The sequence below is a fragment of the Phasianus colchicus genome, chromosome 28 (genome assembly GCF_987193195.1).
Source record: "Phasianus colchicus chromosome 28, bPhaCol1.hap1.1, whole genome shotgun sequence".
Lineage (NCBI taxonomy): Eukaryota > Metazoa > Chordata > Aves > Galliformes > Phasianidae > Phasianus > Phasianus colchicus.
This window is the reverse complement of record NC_143463.1, coordinates 322,472-349,673: the sequence shown is the minus strand read 5'-3', so window position 1 is coordinate 349,673 and position 27,202 is coordinate 322,472. Positions and strand designations below refer to the sequence as shown.

The following is a 27,202-nucleotide window of genomic DNA, read 5'->3' as shown; positions in this document are numbered from 1 at the left end:
GAGAAAATATCCTCTTTTTGGAAGAGAAGGTGAAATTTACCACTGAAATGTGGTATTTCTGGGAGAAAATGACATACTTGAGGGAGAGAACTCGGAAATGGTGGGAGAGAATGTCTTCTATTCGAGAGCAACTGTGGTATTTTTGGTGTGACGACTGGTCCTTTGGGGAGAAAATACGGTAAATATGGGAGAAAATGTCCTCTTGAGGAGTGTCAAGTAGTACTTTTGAGAGAAAATGTCAGGTATTTCTCAGAAAACTGCTGTTTCTGGGAGATAGTAGCATCCTTGGTTGGAAAATGACAGGTGTTTGTGAGAAAGCTGGTATTTTGGGAAAAAAGGCCGTTTTTTAAAGAATAAGCTGGTATTTCTGGGAGAACATGTCCCATCTTTGGGAGAAAAGTGGTCTATCTTGGAGAAAATGTCATGTATTTGGGAGAAAACTGGTCTATCTGGAAGAAACTGCCATTTTTCTGGGAGTAAGTGTGATCCTGAGGAGCGTCAAGTAGTATTCTTGGGATGAAACGTGAGATATTTCTAAGCATAGTGGTATTTCTGGGAGAAAATGTCTTGTTTTGTGGGGAAAAGATCACATGTATGTGAGAAAGCTGGTATTTCTGGGAGTAAACGCCATATTTTTAGGAAAAAATGGGTATTTCCCGGATAATCGGTCACATAGTTAGGAGAAAAGTGGTCTACCTGGGAGAAAATGTCCTTGTTTTTTGGTGGAAGAGATCATGTGTAGGGGACTAAAATAGTGTTCCCGGATGAAAATGTCACGTATCTGTGAGAAAAGTGGTATCTGTGGGTCACAGTGCTGTTCCCCAGGGGTCGGTGCTGGGGCCTGTCCTCCTCAAGATCTTTCTTGATGAGCTGAGGGCACTGAGTGCACCCTCGGGAAGTTTGCGGACGACACCAGGCTGGCTGGAAGTGTGGATCTGCCTGGGGGTAGCGAGGCCCCATAGAGGGATCTGGACAGGCTGGAGAGCTGGGCTGAAGCCAATGGGATGAGTTCCAACAAGGCCAAAGGCCAGGTCCACGTTCTGTGGGAACGTTTGTGGAAAAGTGACTTTAGGTAGCTTAAATCTCTGCCTTCTGACACAAGAGCAAAATGGAGCCAGGAATGTATTCTTACTTCCATAATAAGAGTGTCAGAAGGAAACACCCTGAGACTTCTTGTAGGGGTGTCCATTTGCTGTCTCCCAAAAACCAGTCAGGGGAAAGGCACAAGAGGGGTGTGCCCTGCCAGCTCCAGGTCTTAAGACCTTAGAAACCCGGTCTCTTTCAAAAGTTGAGGGAGTTTCCATTCTTAGAGCTCAGCCCTGAAGCCTTGCTGGTTCAATTCCTCTCAATGATGCATCTAAAAGATGCAGTGCAGGTGGGCAAAGGTCCAGGTGGGCCAGCGGGTGAGTTTTACCACAGCCCGACACAGATGGATAAGCTGCTTCATTAACAAGTCCAGCTTTTACTGCGGGGCTGGCAGCATCTGTGCTGTTGTTCCATCTGCAGTCAGGAATGTCACACTGCCTTTTTTTCAACCCACATTTACTCTTTCACAAAAGAGCATCAACTTCTGATACTCGTTCTGCAAACTGGGGAAGAGTAACCCGCAGAATGCTAACTGCTGCAGAGGACAGGTTGGAAGACAGCCGCTCCACGCGCCCATCATGCCACAGCAGCTCCTTGCTGGATGTGCCTGGCATAACTGGTTGGCTCCTGACAGCAATCCCTCACAGTGGGGAGGAAAGCAGCACTTGCACAGCTGGTTTTAAGAGCGCTAACCAAGCTCAGCTAAAATGCTCAAGGGAGACTGTCTTCAAGCACGGTCACAGGATGCATTTGTTATACTGAGGACTAAAGGAGATCACTTCAGTTTGACATCAGGGAGGAGACGGGGTAAAACTCCCCGCTGGCCCACACTTCAGGATCTGTGGCATGTTTTTCTGCACAGCTGCCGTTTCTAAATTTGGAAAGAGACAGTAAAACATACCTGGAAAGAGTTGAGAAGTCAGGGTCTCCGTAGCTACAGAGAGATGTTGGATGCTTCTTTCTGTGGGAACGTTTGTGGAAAAGTGACTTTAGGTAGCTTAAATCTCTGCCTTCTGACACAAGAGCAAAATGGAGCCAGGAATGTATTCTTACTTCCATAATAAGAGTGTCAGAAGGAAACACCCTGAGACTTCTTGTAGGGGTGTCCATTTGCTGTCTCCCAAAAACCAGTCGGGGGAAAGGCACAAGAGGGGTGTGCCCTGCCAGCTCCAGGTCTTAAGACCTTAGAAACCCGGTCTCTTTCAAAAGTTGAGGGAGTTTCCATTCTTAGAGCTCAGCCCTGAAGCCTTGCTGGTTCAATTCCTCTCAGTGATGCATCTAAAAGATGCAGTGCAGGTGGGCAAAGGCTCCACAGCTGTACAGCATCTACGGGACAGCTCTTATTGAGCCGGCAGGTGTAACTGCTTCCCGAGGAGCTGTGCAGCCATAAAGGCATTCCAAAGCACCTCTTGCTCTTACATGAACGCATCATTGGCTTCATCTCACTGCCGTGCTTAATTCCCAGTGCTGACAGGTCTGTCCGGCAGCTCTGCCTAGAGAACCAGCATATGTTTCAGGCACGTGTCCTGAACGAGTCACTTCGTTTCAGCGAGTTTAGCATCAGTGAGAGCTTCCTGCCCCAGCAAGTCTACCGAGCACCTGTGTTCTCTTACATCCCCGCACCACGCCGTGCTGCTCAGCGAGTCCAGCGCAGCTCTGCAGGACCCGGGGGACTACAGAACACGTGCCAGCGGTGAGCTGAGCTCGTTCTTCAGGTCCTGCTCCGGGCTGTGCCCTTCTCACATCCCACGCACCGAGCCCGGCCGGGCCACCGCTCGGTTCTTCCTTGGAGGAGAAAGTGGCCAGAGATGCCGCCGCAGGAGCCGTGAGAAAACCGGGCAGAGATGCGCGCTCGGCTTTCAAGAAGCGCCAGCAGCTCGGAATCGGCCTGGAGAAAGCGATTCTGGGGAAGCCGGAGACGCGGCACGTCTCAGCGCGGCTCCCGCAGGAGCGGTACCGTTCGACGGCGTCGCCACGGCGACGGCGCCTCAGCGCCTCAGCGCCTCAGCGCCGGTCCGTCGCTACGGCGCCGCGCCGTCCCCGCCGAGTGACGTCATCACGCCGCGACCCGAGGAGGCGGCCGTGCGGAAGCGGTGCGGGGCGCCTCGGGGCTCCGGGCGCCGCCTCGGCTCCTACAGGTGGGTGTTCGGGGGGCGCCGGGGCGGGGGCCGGGGTGAAGGCGGCGGGGGGGCTGCGTGCCGCTCTGTCTCGGCCCCGCGGGGTCTCCGTGGTGCTCGGGGCTTCCCTCGGCGGGGGCGGCTGCCCTGCGTCTCGCCGCCTCCCCCACCCCGTGTCTTTCGCTGCCCTCCCCCCCTCTCCCCCTGCCGCTGATCGCCCGCACCCCCCAGTCCCTCTGTGTGCCCCCCGGGGTTACACCCTCCCCCCGGTCTCCCTCCCCTCCAGTCCCCCCGTTCTGATCGCCGTAGTCCTCTTCCACCCCTCCCCTCTGTGCCTCCCCCATTCTGATCCCCAGGGTCCCCCCCCGATCCCTCATCCCTCCCCAGTCCCCCGTTCTGATCCCTGGTGTCCCCCCACCCCCCCACCGCTCTCCCCATTCTGTCCCCTGGAGTCCCCCCCTTTCCCAGTCTCCTCTATCTGACCCCCGAACCCCCTCTCCTCCCCCCGAGTGCCCCCACTCCAATTCCCCCATTCTGATCCCCAGAGTCTCCTACCACCCCCCATTCCCCTCTGTTTGACCCCCAGGGTCCCGTGTCCTCCCTTCTCCTCCCACCTCCTGGCCCCTTTTTTCTGACCCCTAGAGGTCCCTGTAACCCCTGTGCGCTCCTCCCTGACCCCTGGAGTCAGTTCCTCATTTTGACCTCCAGTTTCCCTCAGCCAGACCCCATAGAAGCCTCGCACAACCCCTGGCTCTTCCCTCCCACCCCTCCCTCCACCCCCAGATGCTCTTCCTGCCTTGTAGAAACTCTGTTCACCCCTTTCCCCCACACAAGCCACTAAGTTTCCCCCCAGACTCTTTTTCCACCCCATAGACATCCCACTCTCCTCTTCTCCCCCCCAATACTTCCCTAAGGTGTCCCCCAGACTCCCCTTCCACCCCATAGAAGCCCCCCACAACCCTCCAGATTTCCTCTGCCACCCCTTCTCCATTCCTAGACCCCTTTTCCTCCCAGCAGAGACCCAACTCACCCTTTTTTCCCCCACACAACCCCCCCTCCCCTCCCAGACCCCCCTTTCTGCCCTACAGAAGCCCCCTTTCCACCCCTCAAGTTCCCCTCCACAATGTACCCCTCCATCCCCAGGCCCCCTTTTCACTCACAGAAGCCTCGTTCTGCTCTTTTCCCCCTCACAACCCCCTCTCTCCATCCTCAGAGCCCCTTTCCACGCCACAGAAGCCCTCCACAATCCCTCAGTTTCCCCTTCCAACCTTTCTCCACCTCCAGACCCTCTTTCCACCTCACAGAAGCCCCACTCACACCTTTCCGCCCATAGATTCCCCACGAGCCCCCCCCTATATACCCCTGGAGGCATGCAGAAGAATCTGGAGATGTTGTAGAGGGGTTTGGGGCATCCAGTTGGTCCCCAGGTGGATCCAAGGTGTCCTTGGATTCATACAGAAGGATCTGGAGATGTCCCAGAGGGATCCTGGGGTGTCCAGGGGGTCTCAAGAATGGTCCTGGGGGTCCCTGGAAGGATCTGGAAGCTCCCAGGATGGGTCCAGGAGCTCCGAGGAGCCACTGGGATGATTAGGAGATGTCCCAGTAGAGTCTGGTAGGGTCCAGAGAGTTCTCATGTGGGTCTGAGTGGTCCTGGAGTCATCCCATCATCAGAGACATCTCTGGGGATGTCCCAGAGAGGACTTGGAGGGTGCAGGGGGTTTTCAAATTGATCCAGGGGGTCCTTGGATTCATCCAGAAGGGTCTGCAGACGTCCCAGAATGATCCTGTGGAATGTGGGGGGGGTCCTCAGGTGGGTTCAGAGGGTCCTATTGTCTTCTGGAAGGGTCTGGAGATGTCCCATGGGTGTCTTGGGGTCCCCAGGCGTTCCTGGAGTCCTCCAGAGGTCTCTAATGGGGATTTTGAGGACAACCTCACATAGTGACAAATTCTCGCTCTTCTTTGTCCCCGTGGGATCGCCCCCAATAATGTCTGTTTCCATTAAAATCAATACTATGTCACTTTTCTTGTATATTTTTTGCCACTTCCTTTCAGAAATGGATGGTTCCCACCAATCCCTGTGCAAAGCCCCACGGAAACAATCCCCCCAGGGCCACCGGGTGACACCGGACAACCACTTGTCCCCAAAGTTCTCACTGTCACCGTAACCGTGGAACCTGGGGCCGTACCAACGTACCTTGAGAGCCCCATCCGCGTCCTACAGCTCCTGGACGCTGTCACCCTGGCTGTCCGTGACTGTCCCAAGCTGTCCCCCCTGCTATGGTGGTACAACTTCAGCATGGTGCCATCCTCATTGAAGAGGTGACGAGGAGGGGTACAGGCAGGGGGGCAGGGGACAGTCGGGGGACACGTGGGGTCTGCTGTGGGTGTGACATGGGGTCGGTGGTGTCACCATTATTGGGTGTCACTGAATGTCACTGTCTTCAGGTGGCGCCGTGACACAGGGTGACCTCGATGTGGAACAGCCGTGACGCAGCGTCCCCATCCCTGGCTGTCACTGTTGTTACCGTCATCTGGTGTCACCATCACTTGTGTGCCACCATCTATCGGGTGACACCATTCCCTGTACTCTGACCATCACATGGGGCAGGCACAGGCGGCACCACGTTGTCACCATGCTGTCACTGAGCCTCTCACTGTTCTTTGTCACCCCTCCAGACCTGCCTACCGCAGGACCCGGTGACACCGGAAACCTCTGGTGCTGTCACCATCGTCTGTCATGAGGACGGGGACATGCACGGTGGTGAACTCTGTGCCACCACCAGAGGGGACTGTGTGACACCAGCGTGGCACAGCCGTGATGCGGTGTCATCACCTTTGGGCGTCACTGCTGGCAGCTGGTGCCGGGTGTCACCGTCATGCAGAGGGGACAAAAAAAACCCTGGGGACATTGAGCCGAAGCTGGGGACACTGTGACCACCTGGAGGACTTCCCAGGGAAGTGGGAACACCACATGACAATGTCACACCACCAAAATTGGGGACATCCCTGTGTCACACCCCAAAGCTTGGGACACCTTCATGGCACCCTGGTGGTGTCATATCCTAGAGTTGTGAACACCCCCCAGAGTTTGGGACAGCCCTCTGGAGAAGCCATCTGTGCCCTCCCCCACAGAAAACATTGTTCCCATGGGGCGGGGTTGACACCCCTCACTTTTCTAATTAAGGTTTATTTTTGATAATGGAGGTTGGGGGATGTCCTCCCCATGTAAGTGATAAAGGGCAGAGGAGCGGCTGTGGGGCTCCATGTATCACACTGGGGATGAACTCTGGGGACAGAGGTGACTGCAGCATCCTGGCCCCATCGCCCCTATGGCCCCATAACCACTACAGCTCCATCTCGTAGCCATCCCTCGTCCGTATCCCACAACGTTATCCCATCCCATATCCATCATATCCACCCCACAGCCATCTCAAACCCATCCCATATCCATACCCCCACATCCTATCCCCATCCCTAACCCTATATCCATAGCCATTCCGAATCCTTATCCCCACATGCATCCCATGTCCATTCCATCTACTTATCCCATGCCACTATCATCCCAATCCCATCCCGTGTCCATATTTCATCCCCAATCCATCCCACCTTCTTCAGTGTTTGTCCCATGTCCATCCCAAGCCCATCCCATATATATTCCATTTTCCTATCTCCCATTCCATATCCACCCCATATCCATATCCCCACACCCCAACCCTACATTTCACATCCCAATGCACATCCAACATCCCAACCCCAGCTCCCAAGCCCAGTTCCAAACCTCATATCCCAACCCCACATCCAAGCCCCACCTCCCACCTGTCAATCCCATTCCCATCTCGCACCCCCTATAGCAGTAGGGCGCACCCCGAGGCCCCACCCACGGCCCGCCCCCTGCCGCGCTCCTCCCACCAACAGCGCAGCGCAACGCCGCACCGCCCGCGGGCTCTCATTGGGCAGGTGCCGGACCGTCCCAGCCCCGGGCTGTCATTGGTCAGGTGCCGGTCCGTCCCGCCCCCGGGCTCTCGTTGGTCAGCGGCAGCGGCGCCGGCTCCGATTGGCTGAGGCGCGGCGCGCGGGAACGGCCGTTGGCAGCCGGCCTAGAGCTCTTCTCCCCTCAGGCGGCGGCGCTCCCGCAGCCCTGGCCGCCCCGCACCGCCGCTGCGCGCCGGAGCTGTCCGGGCAGCACCGAGACGGAACCGCGGCACGACGGGAGCGGTGCTGAGCACAGCAGAGCCGGAGCCGGGAGGGACGGAGAGCGGCGCCGGGACAGGGGAGGAAGCCTGGTGGGGTGAGGGGCTGGGAAGGCGGGGGGGGGATAGGGAGGTAGGCGGGGCTGCAGCGGCTGTGGTATTGGGGTACATGGGGCGATAGGGGTGGGTACAAAGGGATTTAGGGCAGCAGAGGGCTGTGAGGGGGAAACGGGGGGACACGGTGCTATAGGGAGCATTGGGGGCCGGGAGGGGCTGGGGAGAGCTACGGGGAGGGATATAGGGGGCTGGGGGAGGACCTAAGAAACTGTGGCTCTATGAGTGGCTGTAGGGGGAATGGAGGTGGGATAGAAGGGGATGTGGGGCTACAGGGAGCAGCGGGAGGGCTGTAGGCGTGGTATAGAGAAACAGGCATGACAGGGGTCTGTGGGTGGGATTGGGGGGGAATAGAGAGGTGTAACGTTATAAAAGGCTGCAGAGAGACAATAGAGGGCTTGTGTGGGCACAGGGAAATAGAGGGTAATGTGGGGTGACACCGGGCACTAGAAGGGAATGTGAGAGAGAAGACCCAGTTGGAGGCAAAGATAGAGGCAAGCTGAGGGGGATAAAGAGGGAGAATCTCAACGGGGCGGGGAAAAAGAAAAACAAAAGGAAAAATGAGAATGAAAAGTAAGAAAAAAAAAGATGGAAAAAGAAAAAAAAAAATGGAAGTGCTGAAAACAGAAAAAAAGAGGCACAGAGGAGGAAAAAAAGTAAAAAGCAATCCATGTATATCAAGAGAAAGCAAGTAAGAAAGCTAACTGCAGCAGACCAAAGGAAAGCAACCTTGCAGGAATGGAGGAGTGTGGGAAGAGCTGAGCCCCGACCTGGCACAGGAGCTGCGCGGCAGGAGAAGAAGCTGAGCCCAAAGGTAAGAGGAGCTCCTTGGGGTTTTTTGTGGGCTTAAAGCAAAGCTGAGAAGCCGTGCCCGAGAGGAGGTGTGGGTAGCTCCAGGCCACCTTGCTGTCTCCCCAAGAGATGCAGGCTGTGGGCTAGGCAGCGGGCAGGAGTGCTGGCCAGAAGCAAGCATCTGTGTGGAGAAAGGCAAAGGGCGGAGGAGGTTGAAGGGGAGCTACCGGGCATGGGCTTGCTCAGCAAGGGGAGCAGAAGCCTGAAGGGCACGAGAAGGGAATAGAGAAGGGCATGCAGAAGGAGAGAAGCTGCGAGCAGAGTTAAGAGGCACTTGTCAGAGCAGCAAGCAGAGCAGGCAAGTGTTGAGATTGGGAGTGAGTAGCAGGAAAAGGCAAGAGCACCAAGAAAAAGGAGGCGAGGGGCAAGCAGCTCAGGTAGGGAAAAGGAAGGGCATGCAGCTCAGGTAGGGAAGGGAGGGGACAGCAGCTAAGCTAGGAAAGTGAGTGGATAGCAGGTGAGGTAGGTAAGTGAGGGGACAACCAGTAAGGAAGCCAAGTGAGCAAACATCTGCTCAAGTACGTAGCGAGAGGCAAGGAGCTCAGCTAGGTAAGTTAGGGGGAAGCAGCTCAGGTAGGGAATGAGAGGGGCCAGCAGCTCAGCTAGGAAAGCGAGGGGCAAGCAGGTCAGCTAGGTAATTTTTGGAACAAGCAGCTCAGGTAGGTAAAGGAAGGGACAGCAGCTCAGGTAAGAAGAGCAGGCAAGGGAATGGTAGGATAGGGCAAGGGGGGAGGTGAGGGTGAAAAGAAAGAATGGGGAGGGTAGGGAGGGCTTAAACGGGGTTTCAGGAGTACCTATGATTATAAAAAAAAAAAAAAAAAAAAAAAAGAAAAATGAAAAACAAGAAAAAAAGGTGAAAGTAAAAAGAGAAAGGGGAAAAAAAAGTAATAAAGGAAAAAAATAAAAAAGGAAAAAAAAATGGAAAACAAAAAGAGAAAACCAAGATGAAAAAGAAAAAGATGAAAGAAGAAAAAAATGAGAAAAGAGAGAGAAAAATGAAATAAAAAAGAAAAGTGCAATGAAAAAAAAAGAAAAAAAGAATAAAAAAAAGAAAAAAAGAGTGAAAATGAAAAAAAAAAAACCAAGATGAAAATGAGAAAAAATAGATGAAAACAAAAAAAAAAAAGAAAAGAGGAAAAAAAAAAAGAACAAGTGCAATGAAATGAAAAAAGAAACAAAAGCATAAAAAAAGAAGAAAAAGAAAAAAGCCCAAAAAGGTCAGAAAAAAAAGAAATGAGAAAAGAAGAAAAAAGCCAAGTAAACAGTCAAGAATAACAGCTGAGAAAAGACTGGATGGCCAAAATGTAGAGAAAGCAAAGCAGAGCACAGCAAGGGAAAGCAAGGCGAGAGTAGCAGCAAAAGGCAGGAGAATGAAGAAGGAGGGAGTGAAGAGCAGGAAAGGTGAGTTTGCCATAAGGCAAGGGGGAAGGGGAGGGGAAAGGGAGAAAAGGGGGGGTACGGGAGGGGAGGGGAGGGGAAGGGAAGGAGGGGGGGAGAGGAGAGAGGGGAGGGAAAAATGGGAGGGAGGGTTGCGGGAAGGGGAAGTGGAGGGGAGGGTTGAAGGGAAAATAGAGAAAGAAGAGGCAAAGAAGAGACTCAGAAGTACAAAGCGGTGCACGTAAATGTGGAGAAAGCAAGTAGGGAAGCTAAGGGTAGCAGGGCAAAGGAAAGCAAAGGAAGGCAGTGAATGAGAGAAAGCAATCTTGCAGGAATGGTGGAGTGTGGGAAGAGCTGAGCCCCGGCCTGGCACAGGAGCTGCACGGCAGGAGAAGAAGCTGAGCCCAAAGGTAAGAGGAGCTCCTTGGGGTTTTTTGTGGGCTTGAAGCAAAGCTGAGAAGCCGTGCCCGGGAGGAGGTGTGGGTAGCTCCAGGCCACCTTGCTGTCTCCCCAAGAGATGCAGGCTGTGGGCTAGGCAGCGGGCAGGAGTGCTGGCCAGAAGCAAGCATCTGTGTGGAGAAAGGCAAAGGGCGGAGGAGGTTGAAGGGGAGCTACCGGGCATGGGCTTGCTCAGCAGGGGGAGCAGAAGCCTGAAGGGCACGAGAAGGGAATAGAGAAGGGCATGCAGAAGGAGAGAAGCTGCGAGCAGAGTTAAGAGGCACTTGTCAGAGCAGCAAGCAGAGCAGGCAAATGTTGAGATTGGGAGTGAGTAGCAGGAAAAGGCAAGAGCACCAAGAAAAAGGAGGCGAGGGGCAAGCAGCTCAGGTAGGGAAAAGGAAGGGCATGCAGCTCAGGTAGGGAAGGGAGGGGACAGCAGCTCAGGTAGGGAGACGGGAGGGCATGCAGCTCAGGTAGGGAAGGGAGGGGACAGCAGCTAAGCTAGGAAAGTGAGTGGATAGCAGGTGAGGTAGGTAAGTGAGGGGACAACCAGTAAGGAAGCCAAGTGAGCAAACATCTGCTCAAGTACGTAGCGAGGGGCAAGGAGCTCAGCTAGGTAAGTTAGGGGGAAGCAGCTCAGGTAGGGAATGAGAGGGGCCAGCAGCTCAGCTAGGAAAGCGAGGGGCAAGCAGGTCAGCTAGGTAATTTTTGGAACAAGCAGCTCAGGTAGGTAAAGGAAGGGACAGCAGCTCAGGTAAGAAGAGCAGGCAAGGGAATGGTAGGATAGGGCAAGGGGGGAGGTGAGGGTGAAAAGAAAGAATGGGGAGGGTAGGGAGGGCTTAAACGGGGTTTCAGGAGTACCTATGATTATAAAAAAAAAACAAAAAAAAAAAAGAAAAATGAAAAACAAGAAAAAAAGGTGAAAGTAAAAAGAGAAAGGGAAAAAAAGTAATAAAGGAAAAAAATAAAAAAGGAAAAAAAAATGGAAAACAAAAAGAGAAAACCAAGATGAAAAAGAAAAAGATGAAAGAAGAAAAAAATGAGAAAAGAGAGAGAAAAATGAAATAAAAAAGAAAAGTGCAATGAAAAAAAAGAGAAAAAGAATAAAAAAAAGAAAAAAAGAGTGAAAATGAAAAAAAAAAACCAAGATGAAAATGAGAAAAAATAGATGAAAACAAAAAAAAAAAAAAGAAAAGAGGAAAAAAAAAAAGAACAAGTGCAATGAAATGAAAAAAGAAACAAAAGCATAAAAAAAGAAGAAAAAGAAAAAAGCCCAAAAAGGTCAGAAAAAAAAGAAATGAGAAAAGAAGAAAAAAGCCAAGTAAACAGTCAAGAATAACAGCTGAGAAAAGACTGGATGGCCAAAATGTAGAGAAAGCAAAGCAGAGCACAGCAAGGGAAAGCAAGGCGAGAGTAGCAGCAAAAGGCAGGAGAATGAAGAAGGAGGGAGTGAAGAGCAGGAAAGGTGAGTTTGCCATAAGGCAAGGGGGAAGGGGAGGGGAAAGGGAGAAAAGGGGGGGTACGGGAGGGGAGGGGAGGGGAAGGGAAGGAGGGGGGAGAGGAGAGAGGGGAGGGAAAAATGGGAGGGAGGGTTGCGGGAAGGGGAAGTGGAGGGGAGGGTTGAAGGGAAAATAGAGAAAGAAGAGGCAAAGAAGAGACTCAGAAGTACAAAGCGGTGCACGTAAATGTGGAGAAAGCAAGTAGGGAAGCTAAGGGTAGCAGGGCAAAGGAAAGCAAAGGAAGGCAGTGAATGAGAGAAAGCAATCTTGCAGGAATGGTGGAGTGTGGGAAGAGCTGAGCCCCGGCCTGGCACAGGAGCTGCACGGCAGGAGAAGAAGCTGAGCCCAAAGGTAAGAGGAGCTCCTTGGGGCTTTTTGTGGGCTTGAAGCAAAGCTGAGAAGCCGTGCCCGGGAGGAGGTGTGGGTAGCTCCAGGCCACCTTGCTGTCTCCCCAAGAGATGCGGGCTGTGGGCTAGGCAGCGGGCAGGAGTGCTGGCCAGAAGCAAGCATCTGTGTGGAGAAAGGCAAAGGGCGGAGGAGGTTGAAGGGGAGCTACCGGGCATGGGCTTGCTCAGCAAGGGGAGCAGAAGCCTGAAGGGCACGAGAAGGGAATAGAGAAGGGCATGCAGAAGGAGAGAAGCTGCGAGCAGAGTTAAGAGGCACTTGTCAGAGCAGCAAGCAGAGCAGGCAAGTGTTGAGATTGGGAGTGAGTAGCAGGAAAAGGCAAGAGCACCAAGAAAAAGGAGGCGAGGGGCATGCAGCTCAGGTAGGGAAAAGGAAGGGCATGCAGCTCAGCTAGGGAAAAGGAAGGGCATGCAGCTCAGCTAGGGAAGGGAGGGGACAGCAGCTCAGGTAGGGAAAAGGAAGGGCACGCAGCTCAGGTAGGGAAGGGAGGGGACAGCAGCTAAGCTGTGTGTTATGGGAAGTAATGTCAGTGATCTGAATGGCAGTAACCTGCTGTTCTGCATGGGGCTGTTGTGGAAGTTTACTGTTCAGACTTTCTTAGTAAGCTCTCCCTAGATTGTTCCTCTCCTATTTCTACACTTGCTTTGTTTTTTTCCAGTCCTCTATAATGAACAGCCCTGTGGCCATGATGCGGAATCTGCACCTGAAGGACTGAGAGGAAGAACATCAGAAGGCAGCAGCTGCAGTGTGTAGTGTTACAGGGCAGCGCTGCGAGTGCCGCCCAACTTGGCACTCCATGTCTTATCTGGTGGTACTCAATCAATAAACGATCACAATTACAGACTCGCAAAGAATAAGGCTGTCTTTTTCACCTTAGAAGAAAAAGGGGGCGATGGCAAGGAATGAGAGGCAGGTGAGGTCAGCTGTACAAAATCCCAGCACAGATGGATAAGCTGCTTCATTAACAAGTCCAGCTTTTTCTGCGGCGGTGACCAGCATCTGTGCTGTTGTTTATCTGCAGTCAGGAATGTCATATTGCCTCTTTTTTCAACTCCCATTTACTCTTTCACAAAAGAGTATCAACTTTTGATACTGGTTCTGCAAACTGGGGAAGAGTAGCTTACAGAATGCCAACTGCTGCAGTGGACAGGTTGGAAGACAGCTGCTCCACCCGCCCATCTGCCACGGCAGCTCCTTGCTGGATGTGCCTGTGGGAACTGCTTAGCTCCTGCCAGCAATCCCCTCACAATGGGGAGGAGAGCAGCACTTGCACAGTTGGTTTTACGAGCACTAAACAAGCACAACTAAAACGCTCAAGGGAGACTGTCTTAAAGCACAGTCACAGAATGTCTGTTATACTGAAGACTAAAGGATATCACTTCCAATTGGCATCAGGGAGAAGACACAGAATAGGAGAATCACAGAATTGCCAGGGTTGGAAGTGACCTCAAGGATCATGAATCTCCAACCCCCCTGCTACATGCAGGGCCACCAACCTCCACATTTCACACTAGACCAGGCTGCCCAGGTTCCCATCCAATCTGGCCTTGAACACCTCCAGGGATGGATGGGGCATCCACAATCTCTCTGGGCAGCTGTTCCAGCACCTGACCACTCTCTCTGTAAAGAACTTCCCCCTGACATCCACCCTAAATCTTCCCTCCCTCAACTTCAAACCATTTCCCCTCGTCCTGCAGTTTTCTACCCTTTCCAAGAGTTGACTTCCCTCCTGCTTGTAGGCTCCCTTTAGGTACTGAAATGCTGCAATGAGGTCACCCCGCAGCCTTCTTTTCTCCAGGCTGAACAAGCCCAGCTCCCTCAGCCTGTCCTCATAAGGGAGGTGCTCCAGTCCCCTGATCATCTTCGTGGCCCTCCTCTGGATCCTCTCCAACAGCTCCCTGTCTTTCTTGTACTGGGGGCTCCAGACGTGGTCGCAGTACTGCAGATGGGGCCTCACAAGAGCAGAGTAGAGGGGGACAATCACCTCCCTGTCCCTGCTGGCCACCCCTCTTCTGATGGAGCCCAGGATCCCATTTGCTTTCCCACCTGCAAGGGCACACTGCTGGCTCATTCTAAGCTTTTCATCTATCAGGACCCCCAGGTCCTTCTCCACGGGGCTGCTCTCAAGGACCGCTCCTTCCAGTCTGTATGGATGCCTGGGATTCCTCCGGCCCAAGTGCAAAACCTTGCACTGTGCTGTGTAGGACCTGATTAGGTTCACCCGGGTCCGCCTTTCCAACCTGTCGAGGTCCCTCCGAATGGCATCCCTTCCTTCAGCCGTGTCAACTGCACCGCTCAGCTTGGTGTCGTCAGCAAACTTGCTGAGGGTGCACTCGATTCCACCATCCATGTCATTGATAAAGGTGCTAAAGAGCACCGGTCCCAAGACAGAGCCCTGGGGATGCCGCTCGTTACTGGCCTCACCTGGACATAGGGCCATTAATAACCACTCTTTGTCTGAGGCCTTACAACAAATTCCTTATCCATCGAGTGGTCCACCCATCAAATCCACATCCCTCCGGTTTGGAGATAAGGATGTGGTGGGGGACCGTGTCAAAGGCCGTGCTCAAGTCCGGGGAAATGACATCGGTCACCCTCCCCTTGTCCACCGATGCCATCACTCCATCACAGAAGGCCACCAGATTGGTTAAGCATGACTTCCCCTGCTGAAGCCGTGCTGGCTGTCTCGGATCACACGCTCACTCCTCATGTGATCGAGCATGTCATTCAGGAGGATCTGTCCCATCATCTTCCCAGGCACAGAGGGGAGACTCACCGGCCTGTAGTTCCCGTGTCCTCCTTGCTCCCTTTCTTGCCAACGGCAGTGACGTGACCCTTCCTCCAGGCATCCGGGACCTCACCTGACAGCCACGACTTCTCAAATATGATGGAGAGCAGCTCGGCAGCCAGCTTCTTCAGAGCCCTGAGATGCACGCCATCCTGCCCATAGACTTGTACACGTTCAGTCTCACATCTCACCATCTATCTGCTCCATAGACTTGCACACGTTCAATCTCATCAGGCAGTCTCTCTGCTCTGCCCTCACAGCAGGGGGTATTTACCACCCCGGTCCCCACCTGGAGGTTTATGGATGCAGGGCTCAGGGACGTGACAAACTCTGGAATCCTGGCTGCCAGTGAAGACCGAGGCACAGAACTCATTCTGTACCTCAGCCTTCTCTCCATCTGTTGCAGGCAGTTCTCCTTTTACATTTACAAAGGAGGCACACTTGCTTTGACCTGTCTCTTCTGGCCAATGCACGTGTAGAAAGTCTTCCTGTTGTTTTTCACGTCCCTCTCCAAGTTCAGTTCTGCGCCTTGTGTTTCCTGATCCCACGTCTGCAGGTCCAGACATCCCTGTATTCTTCCCAGGTGACACGGCCTGTTAGCCCTGTATTGCTCCAGGTGACACGGCCTGTTTGTTAGCCCTGTATTGCTCCAGGTGACACGGCCTGTTAGCAGAGCTCGTTGCTCCTTGCTTTGCCCCCAGCTGCCCAGCAGGTCTGCGCCGAGCCGATGGGCTTCCTGCGTCCTCTGCTTTCTATTCAGAGGGACAGAGAGCTCTTGTGCTCTCAGAAGGGAAGGCAGCCTTGAAGAGCAGCCAGCTTTGCTCACCATCTTTGTTTTTACAGACAGATCCCCAGAGATCTGGGCCATCAGCCCGTGAAAGCTTAAAGCTCGCCGTCCCAAAGCTCAGGTCCTGCCCCACTCCTTGCCATGCCCACATCCCTCGGATCACCAACCCCACAAGCCGTGCTCACTGCAGCCAGGCTGCCCCAACCTGAACGCCTTTCACTCATCATCTCCTCCGCACTGCTGAGCAGCAGATCCAGCCACGCTTCACCTCTGGTCGGTCTGCCCAACGCCCGGAGCACAAAGTGACCATGGCTGCATTCCAGGAGCCTCCTGGAGCTCCTGGAGCTGGCCGTCTGTCCTTCCAGCAGATCTCCAATGGCTGCAGTCCTATTTTTGTAAAGATAACTGGTATTTCTGGGAGGAAATGTCCTATTTTTGGGAGAAAATGTCATACTGAGGACTGTAATGTCATATTGTTTGGAGAAAACATGAGGTATTTCTAAGAAAACTGTGACTCCCTGGAGAAAGTAACACATTATGGGGAAGAGGGGGTATTGTAATGTTGTATTTTTTGGAGGAAACGTGAAGTATTTCTAAGGAAACTGATATTTCTGGGAGGAAATATCATAATTTTGGAAGAAAATTTCATATATCTCTGATAAAGCTGGCATTCTGGGAGAAAATATCATGGATTTTGGAGAATGCTTGTATTTCCGGGAGAAAATATCGCATTTTTTGAACAAATTGTCATATTTAGGATTGAAAAGTGATCTTTCTGGAAGAAAACATCATGTATTTGGGAGAACACTGACATTTGTGGGTTATAACGTTGTTTTTCGGCACTAGTGACACGAGAGAAGAGGCCGAAGCCCAGCTCACTACAAGCTCCCTTCAGGTAGTTCTAGAGAGCAGTAAGGTCTTCCTGAGCCTCCTCTTCTCCAACTGAACAACCCCAGCTCCTTCAGCCGCTCCTCGTGAGCTCTGTGCTCCAGACCCCTCGCCAGCCTTGGCGCCCTTCTTTGAACCCGCTCCAGGGCCTCGATGTCTTTCTGGCAGTGAGGGGCCCAAAAGTGGACACAGCACTCGAGGTGCGGCCTCACCAGAGCTGAGGACAGGGGGACAATCACTGCCCTGTTCCTGCTGCCACACCGTTCCCGATGCAGGCCAGGATGCCATTGGCCTTCTTGGCCACCCGGGCACACTGCTGGCTCATTTCAGCCCAGCATCCATCAACACCCCCAGGTCCACTTCCTCTACGCATCTTCCAGCCGCTCTGCCCCCAGCCTGTAGCGTCGCCTGGGGTTGTTGCAGCCAAAGCGCAGGACCTGGCCTTTGGCCTTGTTGGAACTCATCCCATTGGCTTCAGCCCAGCTCTCCAGCCTGTCCAGATCCCTCTGTGGGGCCTTGCTACCCCCAGGCAGATCCACACTTCCAGCCAGCCTGGTGTCATCCGCAAACTTCCCGAGGGTGCGCTCAGTGCCCTCAGCTCATCAAGAAAGATCTTGAGGAGGACAGGCCCCAGCACCGACCCCTGGGGAACAGCACTGTGACCCACAGATACCACTTTTCTCACAGATACGTGACATTTTCATCCGGGAACACTATTTTAGTCCCCTACACATGATCTCTTCCACCAAAAAACAAGGACATTTTCTCCCAGATAGACCACTTTTCTCCTAACTATGTGACCGATTATCCGGGAAATACCCATTTTTTCCTAAAAATATGGCGTTTGCTCCCAGAAATACCAGCTTTCTCACATACATGTGATCTTTTCCCCCCAAAACAAGACATTTTCTCCCAGAAATACCACTACGCTTAGAAATACCTCACGTTTCATCCCAAGAATACTACTTGACGCTCCTCAGGATCACACTTACTCCCAGAAAAATGGCAGTTTCTTCCAGATAGACCAGTTTTCTCCCAAATACATGACATTTTCTCCAAGATAGACCACTTTTCTCCCAAAGACAGGACATATTCCCCCAGAAATACCAGCTTCGTCTTAAAAATACGGCCTTTTTTCCCAAAATACCAGCTTTCTCACAAACACCTGTCATTTTCCAACCAAGGATGCTACTATCTCCCAGAAACAGCAGTTTTCTGAGAAATACCTGACATTTTCTCTCAAAAGTACTACTTGACACTCCTCAAGAGGACATTTTCTCCCATATTTACCGTATTTTCTCCCCAAAGGACCAGTCGTCACACCAAAAATACCACAGTTGCTCTCGAATAGAAGACATTCTCTCCCACCATTTCCGAGTTCTCTCCCTCAAGTATGTCATTTTCTCCCAGAAATACCACATTTCAGTGGTAAATTTCACCTTCTCTTCCAAAAAGAGGATATTTTCTCCCAGAAATACCCTTTCTCTTAGAACTACCACACGTTTTCTCCCAAAAATACTGGATGACAAAACCAAATGGGACACTTGCAACCAAGAAGAGGACTGGCACAACTGCAGAGCGGTGCCATCCTCATTGAAGAGGTGACGAGGAGTGTACAGGGAGGGGAGCTGGGGACAGTCGGGGGACATGTGGGGTCTGCTGTGGGTGTGACATGGGGTCGGTGGTGTCACCATTGTTGGTTCTTCCCTTCACTGGATGCCAGTGGGAGTCGTTGAGTGTCACTGTCTTCAGGTGACACCGTGACACAGGGTGACCTCGATGTGGAACAGCCGTGACGCAGTGTCCCCATCCCTGGCTGTCACTGTTGTTACCGTCATCTGGTGTCACCATCACTTGTGTGCCACCATCTATCGGGTGACACCATTCCCTGTACTCTGACCACCGCATGGGGCCAGGCACAGGCAGCTCTGCGTTGTCACCATGCTGTCACTGAGCCTCTCACTGTTCTTTGTCATCCCTCCAGGCCCGCCTAGAGCTGGACCTGGTGACACTGGAGTCCTCTGGCGCTGTCACCATCGTCTGACATGAGGATGGGGACACGCACGGTGGTGAACTCTGTGCCACCACCAGAGGGGACTGTGTGACACCAGCGTGGCACAGCCGTGACGCGGTGTCATCGTCATCGGGTGTCGCGTTCGGCAGCCAGCATCGGGTGTCACCGTCATGCAGAGGGGACAAAAGGACCCCCTGGGGACGTTGAGCCGAAGCTGGGGACACTGTAACCAGCTGGAGGACTTCCTAGAGAAGTGGGGACACAGCATCGTGCTGTCACACCACCAAAGTTGGGGACACCTTCATGGCACCCTGGTGGTGTCATGTACTGGAGATTAGGACACCCCCACAGTGTCACCCCCACGGACCACTTTGTTCCCATGGGTCGGGGGTTGACACCCCTCACTTTTGCAATTAAGGTTTATTTTTCGATAATGGGGGTTAGGGGATGTCCCCCCCCATGTCCCCATGTAAACTAAGCATGCACGCTGCAGTTTTCAGCCTAGGCTTTTAAGAGCAAAGCCAGAAAATTCCACACCGCTCAGTACAAAGCTGTGCGATGATGAGAGTGACTCAAGCTCTGCCCCAAGGATGAAAAGTAGCATCAAAACGGCTGAAGAGAGGGGGGACAATGAGGCAAGGTAGCACTGCAGAGAAGTCAGGAGAACACCTCTGCCTTCCGGGATCAGGCAGCCGGCGGAGCCTCTCTTCCCCCAACAGAGACGCCTGCAGGGTGAGGGGCACACGCTCACTTCTGCTCAGTGCTGCCCCGAGAAACTCAGACAGCTCGAGACAGCTGTTCTCTAACTCAGCGCGCCTGTGCTCAGGCCGTGCTACTCGCAGTTCTGTGCACGTGCTTTGCAGGCAGTGCGTTTATGGGCAGGGCCAAGGACTGGTGCATCCATTGCTTCTATAACCTGCAGCATCCCCTGATGGAGATGTGGGAGTTCTGACCCAGCGCCGCGAGTGGAATAACGAGGAGGTGGTGCAGCAGCTCACTGAGTGCCACTGGACAAATCAGGCCGTGCGCTCTTTGTGAAAACAAAGCTCCAATTGTTTATTGATGGACTGCAACCAGAGTGCCAAGTTGGGCTGCTGCCACGAAGCCGCTGCCTTCTGATGCTCCTCCACTCAGTCCTTCAGCTGCAGCTTCTCCATCATCTCCACAAGGCTGTTCATTGTGGAGGACTGGAAAGAAAGAAAGCGAGCGTCAAAGTAGGACACCGCTTCCCCCAGCATTCTACAATCCCCTTCACGTCTGACAGACAGAGAACAACAAGAGCCGTGTCTGTGCTCACCGAGGACTCACCTCTGCACGTGCAGCGGCAGCTCTCAGAGCAGCCTTCTTCATTTCTGCTCTCCTCTCTTTTTGTCGTTGTCGTCTTGCTATAGAGAAAGAGGAGAGAAATTCAGTTTGTCAACAGCAAAACCGCGGAAACATGGGTACATGAAAACAGGCTAGGAAGCCTCTCAGGGAAGGGTATTTCCAGTGGGACAAGCAGAAGGCCGTCATGGATTTCATGGGAAAAGAGAGGGTTACACTTTCTGGCAATTCCTTGCCATTGGACTCGGCAGCCTTCTACTCTTTTCCCCTCTCCGCAGAGAGAAGGAGAAAGCAAAGCAAATCCTAAGCAAACTCCATGCACCTGATAAGGGAAGCACCTCACCAGGGCAGCTGCAGCACCTTCCTACCTCTTCGCTTTGAGGTCCGGAACCGCTCAGTCGGTGCTGGGGCAGGCCCAGGGTGTGTTGCTGGAGCTGGCACACCGCCTCTGCTCTGATGTGGGCTCTGAGCCTTCTCCCCATCGCGCTCCACCTTCACTTGTTTCTTGGCAGGCCACAGCTCTGCTTTTTGCTCCTCTTCCTCCACTCCCTTGCGCTTTCTTGCAGCCATGGTCTTGGAGAGGGAGTGGTTGTCAACTGCAGGGGAAGGTCTTTCCCCTCTGCTGGGACCTGCTGTTCCAGGAAGCCCTCCTGGAGCCTGGAGAGGAGCTTTCGCGTACATCTTGCCATTTGGCTCAGCACCTCTCCCTGTTCAAATCAAGCAAGGGGAAGCAGCAAGATTAAAAGAGAGTCACACACTGCCTTCGGTCTGCAAAATGGGCCACAATGCTAGGAACTCTCGAGTGTTCACAGCAATGGACCTTGGGATCTTGGCTGAACTGTGGGCCATTTCCAATTGGGACAGGAAAGGCAACTGTAATCCCCAGGGATTAAGATCTCAAGCAACACGCAACGACAGCAGTCCCAGGAAAGGACAGACAGAAAGCCTAACTAGAAAGACAGTGCACCAAACCCAGATGCTGCTGTGTGTCTGTACCTCTCTTGGGGGCTGTGCCACACTCCATGCTCCTCCCCTGGCTTCCTGCAAGGCTGCGCTTCACTGCAAGCCTGCTTGCATCAGCTTCTGTCAGAAAGGAAACAAGAAAGACATGAAGAGCATCTCTTTGGAGGAGCATTTTAGCACAGCCAACCACAAACTTCTGCTCCTCAAGCGTAGTTTCTTCAATTGGCCTTTCTGCTGCTACAACGCTGTGCCATTTCTGCAGTCAGCACAGATCTGCAGTGCCCCTTCTTTTCTCCTCCATCCCACACAGCCCTTCATGCAGCCCTATTTAGAGGCAGGTACCCACACCACAGCTCACAAGAGCTTCTTACCTGGGGAGGCTTTCCGTTTCCCCCCAAGCCCAGCACCATTCCATGGACGCGCAGGCTCCGTCCCTACAACAACAGATTGTGTGTTGATTTCACAGACACCAGGAGCAGCACTGTCCTGTTAGCCCACGTCCACCACAAAAACCAAAAGACACTCTTCTACAGCCAGAACAGAAACTGATCTTTAAACTGCAGTGCGCTTGCACAAAGCACTACTGCTCTCATTCCCGCTCAGGTGGCAGCAGAGGAACCCCAGTCTGCCTGACAGCTCTGCATGCTGCAGAGCAAAGCTGCGTCAGCACACAAAACGCTATCAGCTGCAAAAGTCGAGGCACGGATTTTTTGTCCCTACAGGGAATGCACTCAGCTCTGAGCACCACCACTTACACACACACTTCTGTCTCACTGCTGCCATCTGTTGCTGTCGGCCTCTCTAATGCTTCCACCATGGTTACCGGACATCCCTGCAGTGCTGCACCGCTCAGAAGTAATACTTAAAATGCATTCTTCCATACTTCATGACAGAGGACTGCAGAGACTCACTTTTGCGTGGTGCTAAGGATGGTCCGTCCCCATCGCGTCCCTCTGTGCGCTGCAAGGCGCTGTTGGATCTCTGGCAGCCTGCTGGGTGCTGCTCCCTAGCACAGGGAACTGCACCGCGCTGCTTCTGAGGAGAGAAATAAAGGAAGGGCCATGGAAACGGCCACCCAACGTTTGCAAAGAGATGCAGCGTTCCAGATGGTGCCAGAGGTGGGTATCAGAGTGCTGAGACGTTAGTTATCACTAACGGAAACATTTGGGAGCGCATTCACAACATCTGCACGCGCTGCAATTTCTGGGCATATCCAGCTTTCTCATCGTTCAGGTGGAGAAGACGGGCGCTCTCAGACATCACTTCGGGGGGTTAAACCAACACACCTGCAAACACCAGCATTATTCCGAGGGAAACAGTGACTTCAGGTGCCACAGTTCAACCCATGCAAAATTACCGTACACAGCCTTAGCTCTTCACCACTATTTCTTCCCCACCCTTTACTACTGCAGGCAGCTAGAACAAACTTCTCAGCAGAAACCCAGGGCAGCTGGCAAACCATAACCAGGTGCAGCTGGCAGGAGGGCAGTGCCCGCTCTCTGATCCCACCCTGCCCCAGCAGGTTAAGGAGCCTGGCAATGCTGTCCTGTTGCTGCAAGTGCACAACCCAGCTGCTTACTGAGCTAACAAAGGACCAGCAGGGCTCCCCCTGCTCCACCCCTTCCCCTCCAAAACCAGAGAAAGGAGAAACCCAAGCGAAAGAAACCCAGCCATACCTTTCCACGCGCAAAGCAGAGATGGCAACTGCGTCCGTCTCCCTGCTGAGACATGCTGGGGAACGTCTCAGGGGAAGCTCAAGTTCCCGGGGTCCTCTCCACAGGGACTGCCCGCACTGTTGGAAAGAGCTGGCTTCACTCTCTCTTCAAGTGCCTCGATCCCCAAAATCTCCTTTTGGAAAGGAAAAAGGAACCCTAAGGAAAGAACCAGCAAGTGAAAAACAGTGTGGAAGAAGCATTTTCCCAGCATTCTTCTGCTGTGCAGTTTAGACTCTCGGGCAGGGCAATGTCTCGAAACCAGCTGGTTACAAGGACTGTCCCCAAAATACACCCAGCTCCTGTACAGCTGCCATGATTTCTGACAGCAAGCGTTCTCCATCTCCTCAATAGTTACGCGCCTTGAAGCACATGGCTGGTGTTGCTGTCCTGAAGAAAACTCCCTCTGTCTCACCGCCAGCCGGGATGAGGGCTGATGCAGCGTGCCCACCCCAGCCCAGCTTTCCTGCTGAGACACCTCCCGGCAACCACCCAGCACCAAACCCAGCTCACCTGCTCGGCTTGCTCAGCCTGAGCTGTGCCCAGCTCACGCACACGCCGCAGCGGTGCTTCCGACGGGCTCTCGCAGGGTGATCTCTCAAGGAAAGCTCACAGCTCAGTCTCTGCGTGCAGCACACTCACCAGAGCACCAGCTCTGCTCACCGGCTGTGCCACAAACGCTCCCACCTCGGCGATGACTGTGACCTCAGCGAGTGCCCGCATCACTTCTGTGCTTCCATCATAAGCAAAGGGCGTGCTCACCTCCCAGATCCAAATTTTAGGAAACCAACACCACGGTCTCCCAACGGGTTTATTTAAGTAAAAGAACAGAGAAATTAAGATGACCCTCATGCAGCCAGTTCTTGCTCAGGTGCTGCACAATCGGACCAAGGAGATGTTACCCCCAGGCTGCCTCCAGCTTGGAGGATTTGAGCTCCCAAGCAACCAGCAAGCATTTGGACGTGCCCTCCCCCTGCTTTTTACAAGGACAGACGAGTCCTTCTTGGGATGCCAGCTATTCTGCAAAGGCGGAATAGCTCTGTTCTTGGGCCGCAGCTCCTTGGCCACGCGCTTCTCAAATACTGGGGCTGCATTACCTCCTGGGCATCCACATGTGCTCCGACTCTCCCGCAGGGTTTCTGGCTTCCTGCTGGGGAGCTTCTCATCTTCTGCAATATCATTCCTGCCTCCTCTGGTACCATCCTGGGAGATGCTGCAGAGCTCATGAGCTTGAACTACCTTCCTCCCATCAGCAGCTGCTCTTGCTTTAAAGAAGTGCCAGCACCTACGAATCAGCTTGGAGAAAGTAATTCTGGGGACCCAGAGACACTGCAAGTTTCAATGCAGCTCCCACAAGAACGCTGCTGTTAAATCCATAGAATCATAGAATGGATCAGGTTGGAAAAGACCTGAAAGATCATCGAGTCCAACCGCAACCTGACCATACTCCCCTAACTCTAACAACCCACCACTCAATCATGTCCCTGAGCACCACATCCAGAGCTCTTTAAACACGTTCAGGGACAGCCAGGACACATCCCCAATTAGCCAGGACTGCTGAAGGATGATGGAGAGCGGCTTGGCAGCCACGTCTGCCAACCCCCTCAGCACCCCAAGGTTCAATCCATCCGGCCCCATGGCTTTCAAAGCAGGTTTTGTTTCTTTAATTATTGTCTCCCATTCTATCTTTTCTTTTAGAAAGGAATCTAAAAGATGAAAAGTAAGAAAGTACTAAACAAAATGAATCAAAAGAAATGAAAACAGGAAAGAAAGGGGAAGAGATGAAAAGAGACGGAAAGAAAAGGGGAGAGGGAAAGAAAAGGGGAGAGGGAAAGAAAAGGGGAGAGGGAAAGAAAAGGGGAGAGGGAAAGAAAAGGGGAGAGGGAAAGAAAAGGGGAGAGGGAAAGAAAAGGGGAGAGGGAAAGAAAAGGGGAGAGGGAAAGAAAAGGGGAGAGGGAAAGAAAAGGGGAGAGGGAAAGAAAAGGGGAGAGGGAAAGAAAAGGGGAGAGGGAAAGAAAAGGGGAGAGGGAAAGAAAAGATGGAAAACAGAAAACAAAATGAAAAAAGGAAAAAAAGGAAAGCAAGGGAAGAAAAGAAGAAAAAGGAAAGGAGAAAAAACCATCCTTCCATCACCATTGCTACCACAAGCACTAAACCATATCCTGTAACTCCTAATCCAGATGCCTCTTGAACACTGCCAGGGACGGCGACTCCACCACCTCCCTGGGCAGCCATTCCAGTGCCTGGCTGCTCTCTGAGAGAACAAGTTCTTCCTTATGTCTAACCTAAACCTCCTCTGGTACAACTTATGGCCATTTCCTCGGGTCCTGTTTGTTGCCTGTGAGAAGAAGCCAAACCCCTCCTCATCACAGCCTCCATTCAGGAAGTTGTAGATTGCAATGAGGTCTCCTCTGAGCCTCCTCTTCTCCAGACTGAACAACCCCAACTCCTTCAGCCGCTCCTCGTAAGGCCTGTGCTCCGGACCCCACACCAGCTTTGTTGCCCTTCTCTGGACACGTTCCAGGGCCTCAATGTCTTTTTTTGTAGCGAGTGGCCCAAAACTGAACACAGTGCTCAATGCGTGGCCTCACCAGGGCTGAGTACAGGGGGATGATTCCCTCCCTGCTCCTGCTGGCCACGCTATTTCTAATGCAAGATGCTGTTGGCCCTCTTGGCCACCTGGGCACACCTCTGTCCCTGGAAAGGTGATGGAACAGCTTGTGCTGGATGCCACCTCCAGACAACTGGAAGAAAAGGAGGTTATCAGGAGTAATCAGCAAGGGTTCACCAGGGGGAGGGCATGCTTGACCAACCTGGTAGCCTTCTACGATGTTGTCACTGGCTGGGTGGATGTAGTGCATGTAGTCTACCTTGCTTTCAGCAAGGCGTTTGATACCGTCTCCCACAACATCCTTATGACAAAGCTGAGGAAGTGTGGACAGATGAGTGGACAGCGAGGTGGGTTGAGAACTGGCTGACTGGCAGAGTGCAGAGGGTCATCGTTGGCGGTGCAGAGTCCGGTTGGAGACCTGTAACCAGCGGTGTTCCTCAGGGGTCGGTGCTGGGTCCGGTCTTGTTCAACATCTTCATCAATGTCCTCGATGAGGGAATAGTGCTCACCCTCAGCAAGGGTGATCTGTGAGGCCCCGTGTACTGAAAGGCAGCCACACGGTCTCCCATGAGCCTTCTGTTCTCCAGGCTCAACAAGCCCAAACCTCTCAGTCTCTCTCCAAAGGAGACATTCCCGATGCTTTGAAGCCTTTGAAGTCACGTTCCTGATGTCCAAGTTACGTGCCCATCATGTGTTAATGCGGTTGTGCCAATCGGTGGGCTCAACAGCTGCAACAAAGACACCAACGTCTTTGGGATAGGCTTATTTTACTGCCTATGACAAAATAAAACCAACAGTAATATTGGCAGCGTCTATAGCCAAAAGAGAAGCTTAGCAGTAAAGGGAATAAGCAAGGCAGTGGGCCTACTCATTGCCACGTGAGCACAGTGGTGAAGAAAGATCCACGACCAATAGCCCCAGCACTTTACCATCAGCCAGATCCGCAGTCACTGGGGAGCCCCGTTTGCAGGGAGGATCTGAAGAACCTCTCCCAGCCATGGGGAAGTTGCACAGCAATGCATCCATCCCACGAGTGAGGGGTCCAGAGACGCTGCAAGCAGCTCCAGCCTTTCTAGCACAGAGTAAACCAATGTATGGAGCAGTCCGAGGAAACAGCCGCTGCCCTCTTTCTCCTCTTGGTTTTCGCCCCGAAGCCTGGCCAGGGCTCAAGGGGAACAAAAGGCGTCGTGCTGTCAATCTTGCTGTAGCACGGGCCTCTTTGGCAAGACTGTCTGCCCAGCCCCCCCGCGTCGGGCTTCGTCGGGTAACGAACTCAGCAGCAAAGCTGCCCTCGGCTCCTCGGGGAGAGCCCGCCGTCGTCACGGAAACGCAGCGTGACAGCACGCAGGTCCCAGCAGCCCGGCTGATGTCACCGGCGCCGTGACTTCCTCTGCCTGCCCTGGAGCCGCAGCCCGAGAGCTTTCCGGCCCCCGGCCTCCCTCTCCCTGGTCAGCGCCAGCGCCGCCAGCTTTCTTCTCGGACAGACGTGAATACAGAAAACGGCAGTCGAGTCCTCCGCCTGCGGGGCAGCGGCTCAGCACGGCGCTGCTGACCGTTCGAGCCGAGCCGAGCCGGAACCGAAGGCGGCCGCCCGACTCTGCCGGGCTCGAACGCGTCTCGATCGGCGGGGTCGGTCCCTCTCTTTCGGGGCTGCCCGGCTCGGCCAGGAGCCGCTCCCGGACACCGGGCGTCCCGCCGCTCGCAGTCAGCCGCCGGTTCTCAGCCGGCGGCGCCCCGCCGCGACGCCGACTCCGGAGGACGGCTCCGTTCTGACTCGGGACGGACGGGGCCCCGAGGCGCGGGGCGGGCGGCGGCGGGGACGCGGGGCGGCGGAGCGCCGCTTTCCCGGCACGGAATCCCGCGGCCGCCATTGGCGGAGAGCCCGCGCTCGGCCCCGCCTCTCCCGCTCTCCTATTGGTCGGCCCGCGGAACGGGACGGGCGCTCCCGGCGGGGTCGTTTGCGCCCGCGGTCGCGCCGTCATTGCGTCATCACCGCGCGCGTCCCGCGTGGCCCCGGCCCGGCTGCCCGCGGCGCTGC

General features: G+C 53.6%; 3 protein-coding genes and 1 long non-coding RNA gene across 5 annotated transcripts; 2 read left to right on the top strand and 2 right to left on the bottom strand.

Moving 5' to 3' along the window:
- Nucleotides 1-1,364: 1,364 nt before the first annotated feature.
- On the top strand, nt 1,365-5,819 carry LOC149914704 (uncharacterized). The gene is made up of 3 exons (XM_090125823.1): nt 1,365-1,375; nt 2,622-3,224; nt 5,256-5,819. Exons 1-3 carry the CDS (start codon nt 1,365-1,367, stop codon nt 5,524-5,526), a joined length of 885 nt encoding a protein of 294 aa, XP_089981949.1. The 3' UTR covers nt 5,527-5,819.
- A 5,913-nt stretch (nt 5,820-11,732) lies between these two features.
- Nucleotides 11,733-12,921, top strand: LOC149914703 (uncharacterized). Its single transcript, XR_016460277.1, has 2 exons — nt 11,733-12,024; nt 12,737-12,921. It is a non-coding gene; the product is annotated as an uncharacterized LOC149914703 (long non-coding RNA).
- Nucleotides 12,922-13,144: 223 nt separating this feature from the next.
- On the bottom strand, nt 13,145-16,192 carry LOC149914702 (uncharacterized). The gene is made up of 2 exons (XM_090125822.1): nt 13,888-16,192; nt 13,145-13,176 (listed from the first exon to the last, which is right to left on the bottom strand). The coding sequence occupies exons 1-2, from the start codon at nt 14,516-14,518 to the stop codon at nt 13,145-13,147; spliced, it is 663 nt and encodes a 220-aa protein (XP_089981948.1). The 5' UTR covers nt 14,519-16,192.
- A 2,740-nt stretch (nt 16,193-18,932) lies between these two features.
- LOC149914701 (zinc finger CCCH domain-containing protein 11A-like) lies at nt 18,933-24,254 on the bottom strand. Of its 2 annotated transcripts, XM_090126128.1 has the most exons (8): nt 23,067-24,251; nt 22,518-22,712; nt 21,753-21,876; nt 21,213-21,275; nt 20,875-20,961; nt 20,247-20,585; nt 19,864-19,940; nt 18,933-19,742 (listed from the first exon to the last, which is right to left on the bottom strand). In XM_090126128.1, the coding sequence occupies exons 2-8, from the start codon at nt 22,569-22,571 to the stop codon at nt 19,686-19,688; spliced, it is 801 nt and encodes a 266-aa protein (XP_089982254.1). In that variant the 5' UTR covers nt 22,572-22,712; nt 23,067-24,251; the 3' UTR covers nt 18,933-19,685. The 2 variants fall into 2 exon arrangements, with proteins under 2 accessions (XP_089982254.1, XP_089982253.1); XM_090126127.1 differs by having other exon boundaries at nt 22,518-24,254.
- Between the last annotated feature and the right edge of the window lie 2,948 nt (nt 24,255-27,202).

What these genes read in the sequence shown, in the direction of transcription:
- LOC149914701 (XM_090126127.1), bottom strand. Translation starts at nt 22,571, where the DNA reads ATGTCTCAGCAGGGAGACGGACGCAGTTGCCATCTCTGCTTTGCGCGT. An exon ending in TCTGCTTTGCGCGTGGAAAG is followed by an intron (nt 21,877 to 22,517) that starts GTATGGCTGGGT and finishes TTCTCTCCTCAG; the next exon opens with AAGCAGCGCGGTGCAGTTCC. An exon ending in CCGGACCTCAAAGCGAAGAG is followed by an intron (nt 19,941 to 20,246) that starts GTAGGAAGGTGC and finishes CTTTCTCTATAG; the next exon opens with CAAGACGACAACGACAAAAA.
- LOC149914704 (XM_090125823.1), top strand. An exon ending in CGCCGCCTCGGCTCCTACAG is followed by an intron (nt 3,225 to 5,255) that starts GTGGGTGTTCGG and finishes ACTTCCTTTCAG; the next exon opens with AAATGGATGGTTCCCACCAA.
- LOC149914702 (XM_090125822.1), bottom strand. Translation starts at nt 14,518, where the DNA reads ATGGCCCTATGTCCAGGTGAGGCCAGTAACGAGCGGCATCCCCAGGGC. An exon ending in GGACAGGCTGAGGGAGCTGG is followed by an intron (nt 13,177 to 13,887) that starts GCTTGTTCAGCC and finishes CCCAGTTTGCAG; the next exon opens with AACCAGTATCAAAAGTTGAT.